The sequence below is a fragment of the Dendronephthya gigantea genome, unplaced genomic scaffold (assembly GCF_004324835.1).
Source record: "Dendronephthya gigantea isolate DGI-Jeju-01 unplaced genomic scaffold, DenGig_1.0 000028F, whole genome shotgun sequence".
NCBI lineage: Eukaryota > Metazoa > Cnidaria > Anthozoa > Malacalcyonacea > Nephtheidae > Dendronephthya > Dendronephthya gigantea.
The window spans coordinates 1,421,315-1,440,784 of NW_021163038.1; the positions used below are offsets into that span (position 1 = coordinate 1,421,315).

Here is a 19,470-nt window from a genome sequence, read left to right on the forward strand (position 1 = left end):
GAAAACGGTAAACTCGACCATGGTCGAATGTACGGGAAAATGGTAAACTCGACCATGGTCGAATGTACGGGAAAATGGTAAACTCGACCATGGTCGAATGTACCGGAAAATGGTATACTATCGGTACACTACCGTCACTACGAGTGAAAAAACGTCACATACTAAATTGCTTCAAACAACAGACTAAAATTAAATCTTTAATTCAAATTTCTGAATCAACATTAAAATAGCTCTGTAATTCCTAAAAATACACTCTTGTGATATGAAAAACAATTGTATATGTTTTATAATAATAATAAGCAGCATTAAAAGCTGATATTTAGTGAAGAGATTGAAGTCTGCTTTGCAGTGTCTCTTATAAGATTAAACAATGATAGATGCAATCAAAGAATGTGCTGAGCAGATGATTCATCACATATAAGCAAAACTCTGACAAATCCATATTTTATATACGGTATCCTTAGAAAATTCAAGTTGGCACAACCTGTAAGAGCAAAGAGTTTCTTAAAGTTAAAAATGAATGAAGAAAATACGTCTTGTGATTGAACTTTTCCTATGTGAAATCACGGCTGAGACGCTCGCCATGATGGCAATCAAAACAATCCTAGAGAAAACAATCTTAGAGACGTGGCGTGCCAATACCTCACCTGCATGGGGTCGGTTGTATAAAACTCTTTTACTACACCTTGCATAGTTAAATTCTAGTTAACAAATTCTAGCCAAAAATATACAACTCTGATTGGGTATTTCTGTCCTTAACTACAGTTAAAAGTTAACTAGTCTTACTCTTGCCCCTACATACAACCGGCCCCTGGTGTGGCTATACACCGTTTATTGGATCAAACTGATTCCTCGTGGAAAGACTTGCCGCTTTTTAGTGCCATTCAAAATCCAAATCAGAAATCTAACTTGTGGCACAGAATAGATATTTTCACTTTTGTTAAGTATGTTATTTTGTGAAAATTTCCAAGGCAAAAGCTTCATGTGGCTTTCACATGTATTACACTATAATCTTGATACAAACTCAGCTTTTTTTCAGCTTAAAGTCAGATTTTGTGGTTATTGCTTTCTTATGGACAAGCTGAAGTTAACCAAGTGTGCATGGTAATGAAAAGTAAGCTAACATGACAGCGACATACCACTTCTAAATTTCCAGTCTTTCCTTTTGCGATAAACAGTTGTTCACTGTAAAGTACAATTCATATAAGAATATACAAGATTAGGACAACATAGGACAAGGATAGGATAAAACAGGACATATAGGAACGGACAGGACAGATTAAAACAAGATAGGGTATGATGAGATAGAATAGAACAAGATAGAATAAAAAGAGAAATGTCAAAACAGGAAAACAGCAGATCATGATGTGGCAGTGAATAAAACAAAATTAAAAACAATACGTACCCTTTAGCGAATGTTATTGTGCCCTTCTTCTCCTTGGGTAATGAATGCGTGATACTAGAAGGACAATTTAAAAACACTTGCATTTAGCACAAGCTGCTCCTTCTAATTTGCAGTGGATTGAGAGAAATGTTCCCTCGATGAAAACATTCAAGTTCAATACTTACACGATTGGTAAAATATATTTACCTTGACTGTTCAATATGAATTTTGTCTTTTTTACCGGCCGTTAGAGAGATCTGTGTGACCGTTTCAATTATCTTCGAACTTGTTAGAATCCAATCGCCCTGTCATAGAAACGTACAAATTTATCAAATTAGCAATGTCATGCTGTAATCCATAGACACACCAATGACACTAACCGAGAATATCTATGAATCACACAAATTGGCTACAAAATTGGCTACTTTGCATGGCTATATTTTCGGTAATACTTGAAATTTTGCGGCCAAACTTGGCAATTATACTAATTTCGATATGCTCTTTTTAGCTGTGGTGATTTATTTCCTTCTTGTCAACTAGATCGTAAGTTGGTCTATTATGCAAAAGGTCCATTAGCAGTTAAGAAACTGAGAAAAATTATGATAATCATCATTGTGTTTGTTAGGAAACAGGTACACATGTTATTATGGGACACACGTGACACATCCTTGCCCTTAGCTCAGTTAGCTGTATTTAATGAGTGGTAATATTAATGGAGTTACCTTATCGCCTTTCTGTTCACAAGTTGTGTGAAGTATAAAAATATTATCGCCCAAAGAGCTCACAGATATTCCTGAATGAAAAGTTCGGATAGCATGTAACGGAAAGGGTTTTGTAGTGAAAAGCAAAACATAGAAACGAGAACTGTTGTTCGAAAAAACAATAAAAATCTTACAATACCTATTAACTCGGAATGCAAAACCTTCTCTTTAATTTTGAAATTTGATGGTTCCAGCAAGTATGTTGCCTGCATGTGCAGAAAATTCAAATTGAGGGCATATTTCTCTATCCAGTTCTTTCATAAATAGGTTATTATCCACTGCTATTATAAAATTTCTCACGTTACCTGATTGCTGACGATGAGCACACGTGATCTTGGCTTGTAACCATGGCGATCGTATTTCACCACACCGATACAATACTAAATGATGTCATACAAAAAAATTCCTCAACATTTAATCGATATCACATACTTTTTATAAAGCATGCACAATACAAGAGGAAAAAAAATTACGCATATAAACTTAGATATAAACTAGAGAAAACTACTTTATCTAATATTAGAGTTCCATTCCGACAACGAGATATCTGTAGTTGAAGGAATGTTTACAGTTCTCCAAGAACGACTACCACGAACACACACAACCCTAGCGCGAAGAAGAGCAAAAGCTATCTTCGTACGTAACCAGTTGAAACATTCCTCAACATTGGGTTACTTATGAAATGATCTTTCTAGACGTTACGTTGGATTCTGTTTTTGTATGTCTAAATCAAATTCTAGTGCATTGCAAATGTTGAAAATGTCTAATCCTCACATCAAGTTTCATTTAAACATTGATGATGACGAGTTGGATTCCTTTACCTTTGTTACTTCAGAATTGATAAGATGATCAAAAGCACTCTTTTTCATCGCCTCTTGACTTGAGTCTAAAGATGCGATCAGATATGCCATCTTAAGTCAATAATATACGCGTGTCGACCAGCTGTCTGAATGACCTGTGTGTTTAAATCTTCGATATACGCACCCAATCTGCTATATTTGAACGGTTCAGAAACACTCTCTTCGTAGCACGTTTTATTTCCTTTGAATAAATCACTAGCGGCCAACTTCATTGTAAGCTAGGAAAAGATTAGCTATTCGTCAGGGGAAGAATTCTAAACTGTTCTTCCTAGAGGTCCGGTAAGGATCATCTCTTATTGATCCAGTGTTACTACAGGAGGAAACCTAAACTAAACTAACTTTATTTACACTGGATAGCTCTATCAGTTCTAAACTGTTCTTCCTAGAGGTCCAGTAAGGATCATCTCTTATTGATCCAGTGTTACTACAGGAGGAAACCTAAACTAAACTAACTTTATTTATGCTGGATAGCTCTATCAGTTCTAAACTGTTCTTCCTGGAGGCCCAGTAAGGATCATCTCTTATTGATCCAGTGTTACTACAGGAGAAAACCTAAACTAAACTAACTTTATTTATACTGGATAGCTCTATCAGTTCTAAACTGTTCTTCCTAGAGGTCCAGTAAGGATCATCTCTTATTGATCCTTTATTTATACTGGATAGCTCTATCAGTTCTAATACTTACCTGTGCCTTTCTCTCGGCTGATAGACCGCGGACATATTTCCTAACCATTGCGCGAGTGTGCAAGACATGAAGTAATTCTGATGCCTGGGATTTCAAAGTGAAATATCAAAGTTTAAGATTTTTTCTCGGTTGTTTTCTAAACATGAGGCGAGCTTTTTGTACGTAATACAAATTTAAAGTTTGTTTTAACCCAGTTGTGACTTTAAACTTTGAGTTAGTGAATTTAATCATTCACCAAAGCCAAGTTATTTCCCTAAGTTTTATGATTTTACGTCGACCTTTGTCATACCTCTTTGACAGCTGGCGGTGGTGGGGGGAGCCAGGATTTGTCCAACACATTCTTTGGAAGGTTCTTAGCCAGTTCTACAAGATACCACTTTCTCGTGCAACATATGAACTGTGAAAAATATCGCATAACAAGGTTAATGGGTGCAGTGTTTCATTACATGAAAATATGGTACGGTGTTACATTGTTTGGTACGGAAAGGTACGGAACGGTGCGGTACGGCACGGCACGAAACGGAACGGTACAGTACGGTACGGTATATGGTATGGTATTGAATGCGTGCTCTGTATGCCATGCTATAGATCACACTCACCCAGGCATTCTCCTCATTTGCAGGCTCATTGCGCGTCATAAAACCTTTGATAAACCTATAGTTGAGACAACATCAAGACTAGAAACCATCTCAGCAAGAATAAACAAGCTTTATGAAGACCAATATTGATTGGGATCTCCCATTTTACATTCAACCCTCACATGCAGTTAAAAGGAAATCTTATCCAGGTGACCGCAAATTTTGAGCTATTTCTTGTTTGACAAATCAACATACTTTCTGATAGCCGCAGCCGCTCGCTTTCGTCTTTCTCTGAGTCTCTGAGCACTCAATCTGCGCCAGTGAGCAGCGATGACAGTGACCGCCATTCTGATGATCTGGTAATTTTTCTTCGCGCTGTAACCACGGTATCGCGTTTGGATCACAGTTGCTACAACAAAAATACATCGCACGTTTTGTACCCATTTTGTAAATCCGCGAATCTCGTAATCTAGCAGGGTCCAGACATCACCCTACGACAAAGCATAGCTCTGGGAGACAACAAGTTCACTTCTTTTAACAAGTTCACTTCTGTCCATGCACGAGGTACGGTGTTGTTTTGATTAAAAGTAAAATACTGTCACGTTCCGTTACAGGATTCTGTATCTTTCCCAAACAATACTACGCCAAAGGAAGAGGACAGAGTATACCTTCCCTGAAGGGGGGGGGAGTAGAGGAGGGAGTGAAGCCCCCACTCCCTCCTCCCCCTCACATAAAGACATCGCTCATTTTCTCACCTAGATAGTGTTTCTTGTTTTGGAAGAGGTCCTCTGTGGCAAACAGTGTCTGAGGATTTCGGATAAAGATCTTCGTCCTGGTTTGAAACGGTTGAAGAAACATCAGAAAGAAGGATGGTAGGCCTCGATTTTATCACAACATCGAGCCATTCATTGCGGCTTCGAAATTCTTCGAACATCCTACCTTCCCATTTTATACTCGTCTTGTTTATAGCCCAAATGTTCGCATAACTTTAATACGCCATCTTCAGGTTTTCCTTAGAAAATGAAAGAAATTTCGTTAACTTATTAAATGACGATGCTTCCGACTGTGTACTAAAAAGTGAGTGCCAGTAGAAACTTAGGCACGTCTGAAACGATGGTTTTAGCGGTATTAAAAGCAGATTTTTAGATGCACATACCATCCCAAATAGGCCAAGTATCAGGACACAGGGCTTTGTACCTTGAAAACAAGAACGCATAAACATGACTGGAGTCGAAAAGGAATGTGTACAGTGAGTTGTGTGAGGTTGGACAGCTAGCTTTTAAGTCAGCCAGCTACAGGCATCGAATATACAACGAACTACTTGTCAAAAAGAGCTGGAGAAAAGCATTGCAAGGATTCCGAGCTTTACCTTTGAAGAAAAACTTTATGATTTCTTCTATAAGCGAAACCAGCTCTTCTCACTCGAAGGTTCTCCATCAAGCCCAAATATTTCACTTGATGATGAATTAACTTCTCGTCGAAGGCAGCTGAACGAATCGAAATATTACTAATATACAATGATTGACTGGCTTTTAGTGGATCTCGTTCGATTGAACTTATTGGGGATGATGTTCAGTGGATAGAAAGAAGCTACAATGTGATGGCAATCTTTCAATTGCAATTATATGCCTGGAACATGTTGCTTACTCACTCACCTGATCGTTTAGAATCGTTCGGTTTAATACAACGAACGTATGAAGGTTGTTTTGATAGTAAAATCCCCATGAGGTTGTTCAGACTTGTTTTAAACTGAGTTGCCGCCTACGAGAACGAAAGAAATGTTGTTCACGTTTAAAAATAAGCTTTGTCTTTATTTCTTGGACATTGTGCAAAATGCGAGGCCAAACTAATTACGTTGCACTTCGATTTAAGGATAACTTTCTGAACGATTTACGTCCTAATTTCGAGAAGAACGTCTGCTCAGATCTAAGTCAGGAACAGTTGCATGAGAAAAATCATCAAGGTCTTCCGGCAGAATTGAACATACGCTTTCATTTGCGATGCCCATGGCAAGCTCTGAGCAATAAGGTGTCAATTTGATTATAAACTTACCGTTCCAGGACGTTTCTTACACGCCATTTCGCTCTGAGGAAAGGCACTGGATGTAATCGTGTTCTTACTGAGTGACATCGCCTAGATTAGATACACAATAAACCCACTCTATTGTTTTTTTTCATTACGGTAACAATGTTTGTGTGAAATTTGTGTATACGTGCCGCATGAAGGCCCTTAAGGTAACTAGTTCTTTGTACCTCTTTCAAGTCTCTGTAGAGAGGATCGTTGTTCTTGTCAATAAAACCTGAGAAATAAAAATATATTCACATGTATACCGGGTCATCAATGGATGGGTTTTGCCCGTAATCTTAGCGTATATCTGGAGTACGAACGTAGCCAAAAGGTAATGTTTAGTAAATCCTAAATAAACGAATTTAATTCCTAATTAAGGTTAGGAATAGGTTAGATTTAGGATTATGGTTAATCCTAATAGACTATAAACTTAATCTTAGGCCTAAACCTAACCTAAGGATTAAGTTGCGGGTTTGTTAATATACATAGAGTAACATGAAGTAACATGACTGTGAACGAAGAATTCGATTATTGATATACACATGACTTCTTTGCTGTATACGTCTTTGAAAAAGTAAACCGTTTCCTATTGAAATGAAGCAAACTACCTACCTAAAACACTATAGGTTACATCCCCAGCATAATGTTTCAACCGGAACTCCTGCAATATGCGAGAATAACACATTAATATCTCCCTTTAGTAGCCAAGTGTCGTTGTGTGTCTAAAACAGACTTTGTTCAAGCATGACACTTTGCTAAATCTCACTTCAGTATTTAGCGAAGTTACTAATAAAGTACAAAGGTTTCAACAAGAGTTTCACAAGTGTTCGACCAATGAGATGTTTGTCATGCTAAAAACTTTTGACCAATCAGGTATTGGAACTCAAAAGTTCTGACCAATCAGCAGAGGGAGTGAAAAGCTTTTTACTTACCTCGCGTCCTATGTCTTTTCTGCCCTCATAATCTGACATCTCGTGGCTGAAATATTTCAAACAGAAATCAGTAAAACTTTGATTCAAAAATGGATCATCCACATTCAAAGAAACCGTTTGATCTTTAGTATATTATGAATTAAGTAAAATTCTTACAAGACGATTACAAATCTCAATAAACAAACAATATGCTACACAACTAACAGCTTCAACAGGAAATAAGCGAATGCGTTCGCAGGCTGTACCAGGATAGACCTACCAAACAAAATGTTCATGGTTGCCAATGGTGGTGATCAATTTTGATAAAAATGTCATGTCAGAAACCTCGCCAGGTCTTAAACATTCTTCATCCTATCAGAGAAGACGATTATGTTAATGTGACATAATGATTATTCTTTAGGGTCTAAGCGGGTCATCTCTTATTGATCTGGAGGAAACCTAAACTACCGGATAGCTCTATCAGTTCTAAACTGTTCTTCCTAGAGGTCCAGTAAGGATCATCTCTTATTGATCCAGTGTTACTACAGGAGGAAACCTAAACTAAACTAACTTTATTTATACTGGATAGCTCTATCAGTTCTAAACTGTTCTTCCTAGAGGTCCAGTAAGGATCATCTCTTATTGATCTAGTGTTACTACAGGAGGAAACCTAAACTAAACTAACTTTATTTATACTGGATAGCTCTATCAGTTCTAAACTGTTCTTCCTAGAGGTCCAGTAAGGATCATCTCTTATTGATCCAGTGTTACTACAGGAGGAAACCTAAACTAAACTAACTTTATTTACACTGGATAGCTCTATCAGTTCTCATTATCTTCGTTTTATTCTACAGAAAATGCCCCGTAGCAAAAGCCATAGCTTTAAGTTTTTCTCACCAAAACTGCAATTATTCCTTTATGTTTCTCCTCGATCAAGTCACATATAATCTTATTATTAAAGTACTCCACTGGTTCCCACTAAAAAGTAAACAAAAAGTAATACAATTAGTCAAGTTAATGACCTCGCGAGGCAGTTAGCTCGGCCCGAAAACCATCCGCACACGTGAGAAACTTGCTTCTCGAGGCGAATTCCTTACGAAAACTAGGTCTTTAGCTCAGCTCTCGTGTGCGGCGGGCTTTAAAAAGATTTCAGCTGAACTCTATAATAACATGCATGCACTTGAATGATAACGTGGAGAGGTGATTGAGGTCAGGGGCCGGTTGTATCAAGCCCGTTTAACTTAAACGGTGGTTAAGTTCAAAATAGAAATCAAGTTTATCGTTTTATTCAACAAGTAAACTACATGTTTTTAACCTTAATACAAGGATACTGTTTACAACTACATATTCAGTACATAATATTCAAGTTGACTCATTCAAGAGAGAGCTAAGAGTAAACGGGCTTGATACAACCGGCTCTAGATGCTCGATCTTGAAAATCTTGAAAGCAATGGGCACCGAAGTAGTCAAAATGGACTTTAACTTCGCGCAAATCATAATACATCAACTTAAATTTTTTCCAGGAGATGAACTCGAAAGAATTGCTTTCTTCCGTCCGGTCTGCGAGGGTCTAATTTCCTATTAAATCTTAGTCTCGCGCAGGTTACCAGATAGACGCCCCATTGATTTCGTATGAAAGCCAATGGTCACAAGACACAAATATTCAGATTTCAGATACATTTTTAAAAGCGGCAGCGAATTGGTTCGAATCACAGGAATCTAAAAATTTACAGTCGGCATCATTTGAATATGAACAGGCTGAACTTAGTTAAAGAAAGCAATATCACGTCGGATTATTCTCAAATTTCTCTTGGATACGACGAGACCAGATTTCAAACGCAGGTAAACGATAATTTTTGCTGTGGAATATGCGAGAACGTAATGAAAGATCCCGTGATGTGCCGCAATCAACATGGCTTTTGTCGCGGGTGTATCACGATTCATCTTCGAAAGAATTCCCAAACATGCCCAATCTGCCGTGACGAACTCACTGCCGAGACTTTGACCGAGGCTCCGAGAATTGTAAAGAACTATTTGAACGAGCAGAGCATTCGATGCAAGTATTTCGACCGAAGATGTCAAGATATCGTTCAATTGGAACGTTTAGAAGGACACGTCGCCGAATGCGGCTTTGCGCCAGTCGTTTGCGGAAATGAAGGTTGTGGTGAGACGATAAATAAAAGAGATCGCAGGTATCACGAGGGAGAACTCTGCCAATACAGAAAGTTGATATGTGTTAATTTCGAAGAGCTCACTGCGATGATGGCGGACATGAAAACGAAGATGGCTGACCTTGACACGAAAGTTGGAGTCGTGAACGCAAAACTTGAGAAAGTGGACACGAGACTTGCGAACACGGACACGAAAACGGCGTGTACCCAATTTGAGAACGCAGACACGAAACTCGCGAACTTGGACACGAAAGTTGACGTCATGGGAACGAAACTGGAAGTCATGGGCACGAATGTGGAAAACCTTCAGCAAAACGTTAACGCAAAGTTCGGACAGATGAACAATGACATGGAAAGAATGAGGACAAATTTAAACGAAGTTAAAGAAGGATTTGACAACTTCAAAGAAGCAGTAATTGAGAAGAAAGAGAGAAAAGACAACGCGGAAGTGGATGGTGCAAACGATGTCGATGACCAAGCAAATGGCGAACGTCGTATACTTGTTGCTGGTGGTTTTGGATGCGATTCGGTAGAAATGTTCAACTACAGTCGTAGACTATGGTCCACATTAAAGCCCATGACAAGAGATCGAGAAGGCGCGTCCTCGTTCGTTTACAATAATCAAGCGACTGTAGCAGGAGGTTCTGATGAGGAAGGAGCAATGGATAGTATGATAAGCATTGGCATTCATCCCATCCCTGATGCCTCAATTGACTGGGGTCACGTCGTCGCCAAACTTCCTACTGGGATGCACGCACAGAGCAGTGTGGTGTACAACGATAGCTTGTTTGTTATCGGCGGTTACGATAGCGACCAAGGCAACGTTTCCAACCGTATTTACGAAATAATGCTCGAACCACCTCACAGAGTTGAACAGGTATCAACAATGCCTGAACCAAGGGTATATCATGGAACGGAACTTTGTGATGGCAGTATTTATATTTTCGGGGGAGGAAAGTCTGGAAGATGCAGGGATAACATGAACAGTGTGTTGAGCTATGACATCGAGACGACAGAAGCTCAACGGTTACCAGCACTTCCCTACCAAGTGGGTCGAATGGCGACAGTCAAATGGGGTGAGAATGCCGTAATAATTGGCGGGGTTGACAGAAATGGTAGAAGTTTAAACAGTGTTGTAATTTATAACATGAAAACTGGAAAGTTTTACATGTTACCTCCCATGCTTCGGAAAAGAGATGGGTGTACGGCAGTTGTGATTGAAAACACCATCGTTGTTTTGGGGGGAGATGATGAAGCGGGAAACACATTGAAATCAGTCGAAGGTTTCAACTTCGGAAGCTACAGTTGGGAAGAACTTCCTGACATGAACGAGGCAAGAATGCTGGCAACAGCTGTTGTGTTTTAGACATTTTTACGTACGCTTTTTCCACGAAATATTTTTATGGCAGATAAAGTTAGAATGATTTCAAATCAACGAGGGTTTTGAAAAGATTCATCTTCCTTTCTCATAACGACGTCAACACGAAGAGTCCGATGTTACACGAAGTTTGATTGGCTCCGCAAAACTGACGAGCCAATCGAACATCGTGTAACATCAGATTTCCCACGCAACGTCATTATGAGAAAGCTCTATTGAATTTACTATGGTTTTAATGCGAATATCTTATTGTGAAACTTAATAAATCATTGATTTTTCATATAAGACCAAGTCAATCACACAGCTAAATAGCATTTCGTAGTTACCAATCCTTGATTCATAACAACAACAGACTCATGAATACACCTTATATAAGCTTCAGATGCAGCGAAATGTTCCAACTTTAATATTATTGCAGCAGGAAGATTTCAAAAGGCATACTTTCTCGTGACATCCGTGCTGTGTATAGTTATATGCATGCAAACACAAACGAAAGACAAACCTCGATGCCTTCTCTCATGTATTCCTCCTGTTCCGATTTCAAAGTCAGCTCAATGAAAAGTTGTTGGAGTTTTTCATTGCAGTAGTTGATGCAAAATTGTTCAAATCTACAAATTACGGAACGGAAAATTTAGTAAAGCTTTCGACATTCAATGAATAACTTAAATCCACATCCTAAATATCACCCACGACAAACGGTCTTATATGAAAAGATAACCAATGAAAACATGAAAATGCAGTGGGGTAGCCACCCTGACGATTTAGTCATGCTATGCAAATTTTATATTATTATCATTATTCATTTCTTTAGAAATTCATTGGTTTCACAGTCAATGAACACCAAAGTATTAGCATAGCATGACTAAATTGTCGGGCTGGCTACGCCACTGCGAAAATGTGATTTTCACAGTTTCCATCCGAGATTTGAAACTAATCTAAACTAAACTAATTGCGCTCTCACGATATCTTGTTTACTTCATGTTTTTTGTCGATTTAATTTTTATTTGTTCATTTTACTTTATGTCGATTGTCTTTTATATTCAGATATTGACTATTCAAAGGTTATGATCATTACCCGTTTTCGTCGAAAATCTCAAAGCCATATATATCCAGAATACCAAGCAGGGATGTCTTTCCTAAATATTTCTAATAATAAACCAACAACGATATTAGCAATTATATCAACTTCTCATGTATCTCAAAGCAAAGTTTTTAATAACTTTTTTACTTCAACAACTTGAAGAAGATAGTTTTACAATCAAACTTTCCTAGTGACTATCAAATTCAGTATATTTCCAACTCTTTCCAGTTGCACCGTTAAACTTTCCCTGCTTCAAAAATTTGTTTGACCGTGGATGGGATGCCCCACTCCAAGCTACTGACCTTGCTTTTGAGAGCTGTATTCAAACGAGCCACAAGCCAGGAAAACAGCCTTTCGTAAACGCCTTTGGAAAGCGCATCTCTGGCGTACGCGGCTTGTTCCATCGTCAACAACGTCTTCACCTACACGAAACGAGACGAAAGATTATAACACTGAACCCCAACAATGTTAAAAACTATTAATGAGTTTTAGGGACTTTGTAAGCCTGGAATATCCTCCCATATTCAAGTACTTTAAAGGATTTTGTAAGGGACACACTGATACTGGTAAGCCACCCTTTTCTTCTGAGACGAGACCGTTGTACGAACTTGAACGCAGTAAACTCTTACAATGAAAGCAAATTGTAAAGTGAACTTATAAGGCGATGTTACACTATGCAAATTGCAATGCAATTCTACACCTGAAGCATCTAAAGTTGTGAAATACGAACATTTCTCACGATCTGCTAACGTTTCCGTAGCATTTCGAACACTCTTTACAAATTACCATCCCTCAAAATTATAACCGCACTGCAAGTTGCAATCCCGCAATCCCGCAATCCCGCATACCTTTTCACCTTTCACGTCAACGGAACGATGTCTGAAGGCTTTTTCCAGTGCTTCATCAGGGCAACCAAGCAACTATAAACAAAATGAAGTTTAAAAACGGAGTGCTCGCAATTCCAATTTACACATCCATGCAAAAAGATGTTTATTATAAGAATCACTGTATTCTCGTACCTTCGTAACGATCTCCACGTCTTTGTTATCGATCAGAGCTACGCCGCCATTGGCAATCTTGAACTCGATATTGCCGACATGAAGGATGGAAGCGACGATGGCAAACAGATCGTTCTGTTCCTCGCTTGTGAAGTCGATCACTTTTAAAGCTTCTTTCACGACCTGAAAGCCTCCTCTGTCGGTCAAGTTTCGTATGACGGAAATATCAGCCTGATTGGAAGAAAATTGTGAAGATCTTTAGCATGCAAGTTGCACCAAATTGATGGGGAGCAATCATGAAGTAGATTCACTGCAGTCTTCACCTTCGACTAAACTAGGTTATCAATAACGTCTGTGCAAAACGGTTGTATCATCATGCATGAAACGGCATGATTGATTAAACTGTTCGTTTCTTATCTATATCAATCAGTTAGTCTACGATGTTCTCCCATTAAAATCGAGCCAGAACCATGCACTTATTTGCATGAGCTCTTTATACAGATCCATTGTCGGACATGCACCGCATGGGCTAGCTGTACCTGATTCAAGTACTTGTAGTTGGCTGGATCTCGGGTCAACTGTAATCTTTCCAGTTCACTGTCATCAGCTCCACGGAGGAGTTGGTAAAATATGTGGAAGTTTTGTTCGCCTGTAAAAGGAAAATAAAAAGACCAATTCGCAAAAAAATGTTGTATCTCATTTCAAAATATAGCCTTGGAACGGTTACAAAGTCACCGTTAATCGTATATTTTCATATTGACGCAAAAAACTGTAACCTAAACTTGTACCGGTTATGGATTTGCCTCGCAATACAAAGTAGAGACGTCCTAAATTGTCTCCTGGGGCCGGTTGTTCGAAAGGCGTTTAGCTTAAACGGTGAATAAGCCAAAGTCTAAAATTACTCTCATGCATCTTGTGAATGACTAAATCTGCATCTTATGCATATATGTACTTATGTGCAAATATGTACTTCCATTGACAATGGGCTATTTACATCGAAATATTTCAGCTCAGTTGTTCAATAAATATATAGTTTTGCTTTCCATTTTGACCTTATCCACCGTTTAAGCTAAACGCCTTTCGAACAACCGGCTCCTGGCTTGCAAAATGGCTTTCTATGGCCCGTTTCAGACGTTGAATCGAGTGAAAATGAACTTAAACAAAGACTTTATCTTTACCATTAGGTTCGACGTCTGAAACAGGCCTAAATATAGAACTGGATAGAAAGACTTCGCATGCTTTACCTTTGCACTGATGCACAACACGAGATTTCTCCAGCAGGTAGTTGATGATGTGACCGCCAATGGGCGAGCCCTGGAAAATGCGAGATCGGCAAATTTTAGCACTGAAATATCGCGATCTGAATCCACAAAATGCCGTCAAGACAAACCTTAAAATCAAACTGGATATCCATATACTTTCCAAAACGACTGGAGTTATCATTTCTGTTCGTCTTAGCATTTCCAAACGCCTGAAAAGATATAGGTATGTTATGTTTATATATAATACATACACGCTGAAATAAATCGGTTGAATATGGTTATTCTGGAATGTACGGATAGAACAATATATCCTAATGACTAAATTCATACAGTTAGTCAGAAAGATCAGCCGCCTTTACCAATCAGCGCTTAGAAGGACTGTAGAAATAGAAATCCATTCTACAGTATTTAATCGATTATATCTTTCGTTTTTTTTATGAAATTAGTCGAAATTTTGTGATTACGTTTAGTTATAAGAAATATATCTCTGACATAAATTTGAAACCGAAATAAAGTATTTTTCAAGAGATATTAAGTTGTTTCAAGCTTTTTCCCGCCATTTCAGAAAAACTAGATATAGTTACCTCAAGAAGCGGATTGGACTTCAATAATTTATCTTTGACTCGCTCAACTTCAGAAGAGTACGGGCTAATCGCAGCAAGGTACTGGAGAATTTTCTTTGACGCTTCTATAAAGATCAAACAGGTTCACTGAGTTGATTGTGATTATTGGGTGTTTATCGTTATGATAATCGATTGAAGATATCAAAGAACATTATTCATCAGTGATCGACTTACCAGTTTTTCCGGAACCAGATTCACCCGATATCAACACGCATTGATCCAGGCGTTCCTCTTTCATCGAGTGATATGCAGCGTCAGATATCGCATAGCTAGACGAAAAATTTTGCAAGTTATAGATCACATTAGGGTGGCATCAAATCACTAATTATCCCGGTGTGAGAATGTCGAGAATCGCCGAGATTTGTGTGTCACAACATAGGAATAATTGTGACCTGAAATTGAAGTCCCCATTCAACTACAAGAGCACTTTGAACGCAAGAGCACTTTGAACGGGGTGCAAAGGGTGTCTGAAACAAACCAGGGCATCCTACTGTAGTGATAAGCGTGACAATTTACCTAGATTTTGATTTTACTATTGCAAATATACGTTAAAGCCCGTATTTTGTTTAATCGCAAGGTTTTTCTCACGTTAAAGATTCTTTTCGTACGAAAAGGTTCTTTTCACACGCGTGAAAGGTTCTAATTGAATTTTTCCCACGCTTGTTACATTTTTTGCAACACTTATCTTTGCTACATTTTGGAATACTTTTGTTACGTTTTGAGGCGTTCTAGAATACAAAACTCTTACTTTGATCTGTTCTAAAGAATAAATCTGTTTTCGACAACTAAAGGGCACATGTGAAGACAGATTTATGCTCGTGTGAAGTTTTTCTTGCTACTATTACGAATTTCTTGCATGGAAGATGAATAAAAGTAGTCATAAGTCCGTTTTATTTGACTTGCAGCCTATGTTAAAAGTACGATTTCTATTATCGGACGGACGGCTCCTCGTTTAGCTTTGTTATTTTATAACACATTTGAATTGTCCGAAGATGAACTAACCACAAAGCCTGATCGACAGATCAAGGTACTGTACGCTGCATAAATTACAGCTGATTAAATACTTAAGCTGAAAGCATAACCCACTTTGTCAACATGAAACTAAAGTTTTCGTTTCGGAAAAGTAGCGGTCTACGCAAAGACCAAAAACATTAAAATTTTTGCCGTTTTATTCTATTATTAATAGAGTCAATTTGAATATTTCGTATTCACGTTAACATCGGCGCCAATATGAAAGTGGTTTCTACTTGGTAAATATCCCGTTAAAGCAGGAAGGATTTTAATATCAAGTGTGGCTGAATAGCAGCCTTACCATTTTTGGTTGAAAATAGTCGAATGTACTTTGAAGCATATTTATCTACTGCCATTTAAAGTAACAGAATATATTGCAATTGAGAATTTTAAGACGGCTTAGTTTATGATAAACCCTACAACAGAACCGTACAAAGTTTATGATAACCGTAAGACAATCACAAAACATTGAGTAAGTAATTATAATTTTTTGACCTGATATTTTTACGAAACCGAAAAAAGAAAGTTTACAAACACAGTTACACATATTGTTTATGCAACTAAAAGATGACGTCTTTCTAGTTTCATTTTAAAAGGTTAACAGCTTTGCTTGTAGGGTTTCTGCAATTTGCTGATGCGACTTAAACCGTTCTCAAACGGAAATAGGACTACCCATACTGATCAAATTAATTTGGCCATAAATGGAATTATGGAAATGCTATACTTTGCAGGATATTATGTGAAAAGCGTTACAGTGTGGTTGCACAACTACAATATCAACTGCTGAGTAAAAGTGTTTGGTTTCGAGCGAAATATCGCGTGTGAAACTTGTGTGAATTAGAGTGTCGTTAGAGCGACTTGAAAAGGACGCTCTCAAATGCTTTCGCAAACCAATTTCTGAAGTGGCCTTTGCGTCAAAAGCAAACATCGCCTATTGCTTTGGACATTTTAAGCTCTGTTCACACGATCCAATTTTGTTGGATCCAATTCACTTCTGACGTATGAAATATAGTCGGTTATTGATAAAGCAGTACTGCACTAGCTTCAGTGGATTTGCTGCTCGTATACATTACAAGACAACAGACTATAAAACATCCATCAGAAGTGAATTGGATCCAATGTGAACAGACCTTTAGGCCACACATATATGGAAATAACGAACCTTGACCATATCTTTCATTCCTGTCATCATTTGCCCTCAATAACAAAACACCCACTCGTGAATGACATTAAAAATTGAATATCTCTCGAACAGACATAAGCAAGAAACACCCATATTGAATTTCCCATTCATACAACACTGACAAATACTAATGCTTGCCCTGAACGAGGTCAAACAGATTAGGTCAAAATGTTTAAAAGGCCTTGAAAAATATGAGCAAACTTCGATACTTTGTAATCAACAAAACGATTAAACATCAAAACTTAATCCTAACGCGGAAAATGTATCTGTTTAGTATACACAATTACATCCCAATTACTCTATAAACATTTTCAGTGAAAGAAAGCAGACAGTCGCATAAAGATTGGATAATTCGAGCATGAAATACGCCGTTGTTTACATGTTCTTATCTTCGCAATACCTAAATACTTTAAATGCAATATTTAAAGCTGAAATGATGATAATTATTTACTTACACATGGGGAGGCAGTTCATACAAATTAACGCCTCTGTATTGTTCAATTGTTTCATTTGTATATATCGTTAAATTCTTGTAGGGATTTACAGAAACGACCACGTTTCCAATATAAGTCTAAGAATAGACAAAGCACACAATATTATTACATAGTTTGTGGACATTCACAGCGGGGTTTGGAGTTCAGACGAGGGTTTTTTATTATAGGCTGTACTTGAAGCCTATTCTTGACCGGCGCTTTTTTACCAACGAAACAAACCATTTATATCGTCTAGTTTATCAGGTAATCTTTGTCATACTGTCGCTTATATAATAATACAGAAGTTTGTCAATTGAATACCGGTAACCTTATAAAAAATATTTGAACATCTTAGCTAGCGAATAAGTGAATAGCTCGCAATTTATACATTTTCAATTTCACAACCTAGCCGTCCCAGCGGTGACAGGTTTTTATATTTATTATTCAATAAATTTGTATATTTTCGACTCGCCTCGACATTGTAAATGTAGAAAAAAAGGCCTTAAATTTTGCCGTGTTTGTTTAGATTAGGAGATACACCACAAGCTAGTTTGACATTATTATCAAATCATTAAGCATTGTTGTGTAGAGTTGTTAGTTGAATTGTATTTCGTTTCTTTGACAAGCTGTAAAATTGACAAGGGTCTATCTTTACTTACGTATATCAGATCGGCTTGATAGCGCTTTCGCAAATTATCCACAAAGGCATTGGGGTTTTTGAAATCCTCTAAAAGGACAAAATCCTGAACGCCGACCCGATCTCGGGCATGTAGTTGATTTTCCATAAGGTTTCGTTATGTTTACAAGGCACTGCCGTCTCTCCACCTAGCTCTTCAGAAACTCTTCCAAAAATCTACAATCGTACGAGAAATCTTTGCCCGAAGAACCTGGATAAAACACACAGCATGTAGTTCAACGTATGTTGTTCAAGCCGAGTATGTTTTAATTAAACTTTCGCATATTTTGACTGTTTTAATCGCCGACTGGGAAAGCAATTATGTTGTTGTATATTTCTCCATATATTTCTTCAGGATACGCGATTTCCGGTCCTTGACTTCCGATTACGTCATGTCCGCCGTGCTCTTGAATCCAAGATGGCCGCAGAAAAGGTGTCAAAAAACATCGAAGTATTTTGGCATTTTCTCCGCGATTCTTTTGCCGATGCGTACGAAAACGCCGGCCAGTTGTGGAGCGTTAGCGACTGGCAAGTTCGTGTTTGCTTCATACTCGCGGCAATGCTGCTTTTGAATGTAATTTTGATCGGGATTTCCTGGCGTGTATACGGTGGGGTGATCTCACAAATGTATAGCACAAAGGCAAAAAGAAGGAGCTCTGTTTTAATACGCACTCTGAACGATGAAAGCGGAAAGGAGTCGAGAAAGAAAACGGATTGAGACTGCGCTTGAACCAAAATGCAGTGATTGCCAGTACAGGCATGAGGCATCCTACGACACAACTTCTTTCAAGTCAGGCCCTACAAAATGGCTTGTGCATGGCATGGCTATAATAAAAGCGTATTGCCAGGAACTCTGGAACACATCGATAGATGCAGAAAGTCACTCAGAAAAAGGCTTAGAGATGGGAAATTAACCCCGTGCACAGTCCTTTGCCAAGACATATTTAAAGAACGTCAAACGTCGATATAAATATTAGATTCAATAAACTGAATGACAATATTTTCATATTGAGTGTTTGAAAACATTAGCAGTAACAGTACCTTGAACGGTTTCAAATACAATTAAGGTCAGACAAGTCAGATCCAATCGATCACAATCGAATTTTCTAATAAACTTTGTATCATATGGAAGAGAATGTCAATTTTTTAAAGGTTGAAAAAATGATTTGTTGAAATGGTCAGTTGAGCATCTATAGCTACTATTGTCTTTTCTTTTTTGGTGCGATTTTATAAGCCCCAATCAATCCATGCGCAAATCGCTAACGCGACGCGGATTTTCAGTTTTCAGAAGGGAATAAATATGTTCAATATCTGTCGCGTTGGCGAAACACGTGGGCCTTAACTTTAGCTTGTTTTTTCCACTTACGC

At 38.1% G+C, this 19,470-nt stretch overlaps 2 protein-coding genes and 1 long non-coding RNA gene across 3 annotated transcripts; 1 reads left to right on the forward strand and 2 right to left on the reverse strand.

Moving 5' to 3' along the window:
* Positions 1-235: 235 nt before the first annotated feature.
* Positions 236-1,685, reverse strand: LOC114523633. Its single transcript, XR_003687043.1, has 4 exons — positions 1,592-1,685; positions 1,406-1,459; positions 1,140-1,185; positions 236-484 (listed from the first exon to the last, which is right to left on the reverse strand). It is a non-coding gene; the product is annotated as an uncharacterized LOC114523633 (long non-coding RNA).
* Positions 1,686-1,956: 271 nt separating this feature from the next.
* On the reverse strand, positions 1,957-18,426 carry LOC114523781 (unconventional myosin-Ic-like). The gene is made up of 33 exons (XM_028544814.1): positions 18,086-18,426; positions 17,409-17,524; positions 14,934-15,028; positions 14,721-14,824; positions 14,265-14,345; positions 14,119-14,188; positions 13,414-13,523; positions 12,896-13,105; positions 12,725-12,796; positions 12,179-12,298; positions 11,871-11,941; positions 11,298-11,403; positions 8,144-8,224; positions 7,527-7,618; positions 7,268-7,313; positions 6,948-6,996; positions 6,521-6,567; positions 6,321-6,401; positions 5,924-6,029; positions 5,638-5,755; positions 5,425-5,465; positions 5,208-5,280; positions 5,024-5,100; positions 4,524-4,677; positions 4,290-4,344; positions 3,980-4,087; positions 3,691-3,774; positions 3,130-3,223; positions 2,967-3,031; positions 2,451-2,525; positions 2,285-2,351; positions 2,107-2,177; positions 1,957-1,971 (listed from the first exon to the last, which is right to left on the reverse strand). Exons 1-33 carry the CDS (start codon positions 18,209-18,211, stop codon positions 1,957-1,959), a joined length of 2,880 nt encoding a protein of 959 aa, XP_028400615.1. The 5' UTR covers positions 18,212-18,426.
* LOC114523632 lies at positions 8,779-11,189 on the forward strand. The gene has a single exon (XM_028544616.1). It carries the CDS (start codon positions 8,996-8,998, stop codon positions 10,781-10,783), a length of 1,788 nt encoding a protein of 595 aa, XP_028400417.1. The 5' UTR covers positions 8,779-8,995; the 3' UTR covers positions 10,784-11,189.
* Positions 18,427-19,470: the final 1,044 nt, after the last annotated feature.

Bases quoted from the DNA above. Each gene is read 5' to 3' on its own strand.
- LOC114523632 (XM_028544616.1), top strand. From the start codon at position 8,996: ATGAACAGGCTGAACTTAGTTAAAGAAAGCAATATCACGTCGGATTAT.
- LOC114523781 (XM_028544814.1), bottom strand. From the start codon at position 18,211: ATGGAAAATCAACTACATGCCCGAGATCGGGTCGGCGTTCAGGATTTT. The intron at 5,756-5,923 runs GTGAGTGAGTAA...CGATTCGTTCAG, and splicing joins GAACGATTCTAAACGATCAG to CTGCCTTCGACGAGAAGTTA. The intron at 2,526-2,966 runs GTAAAGGAATCC...GACATCATTTAG, and splicing joins TCAATTCTGAAGTAACAAAG to TATTGTATCGGTGTGGTGAA.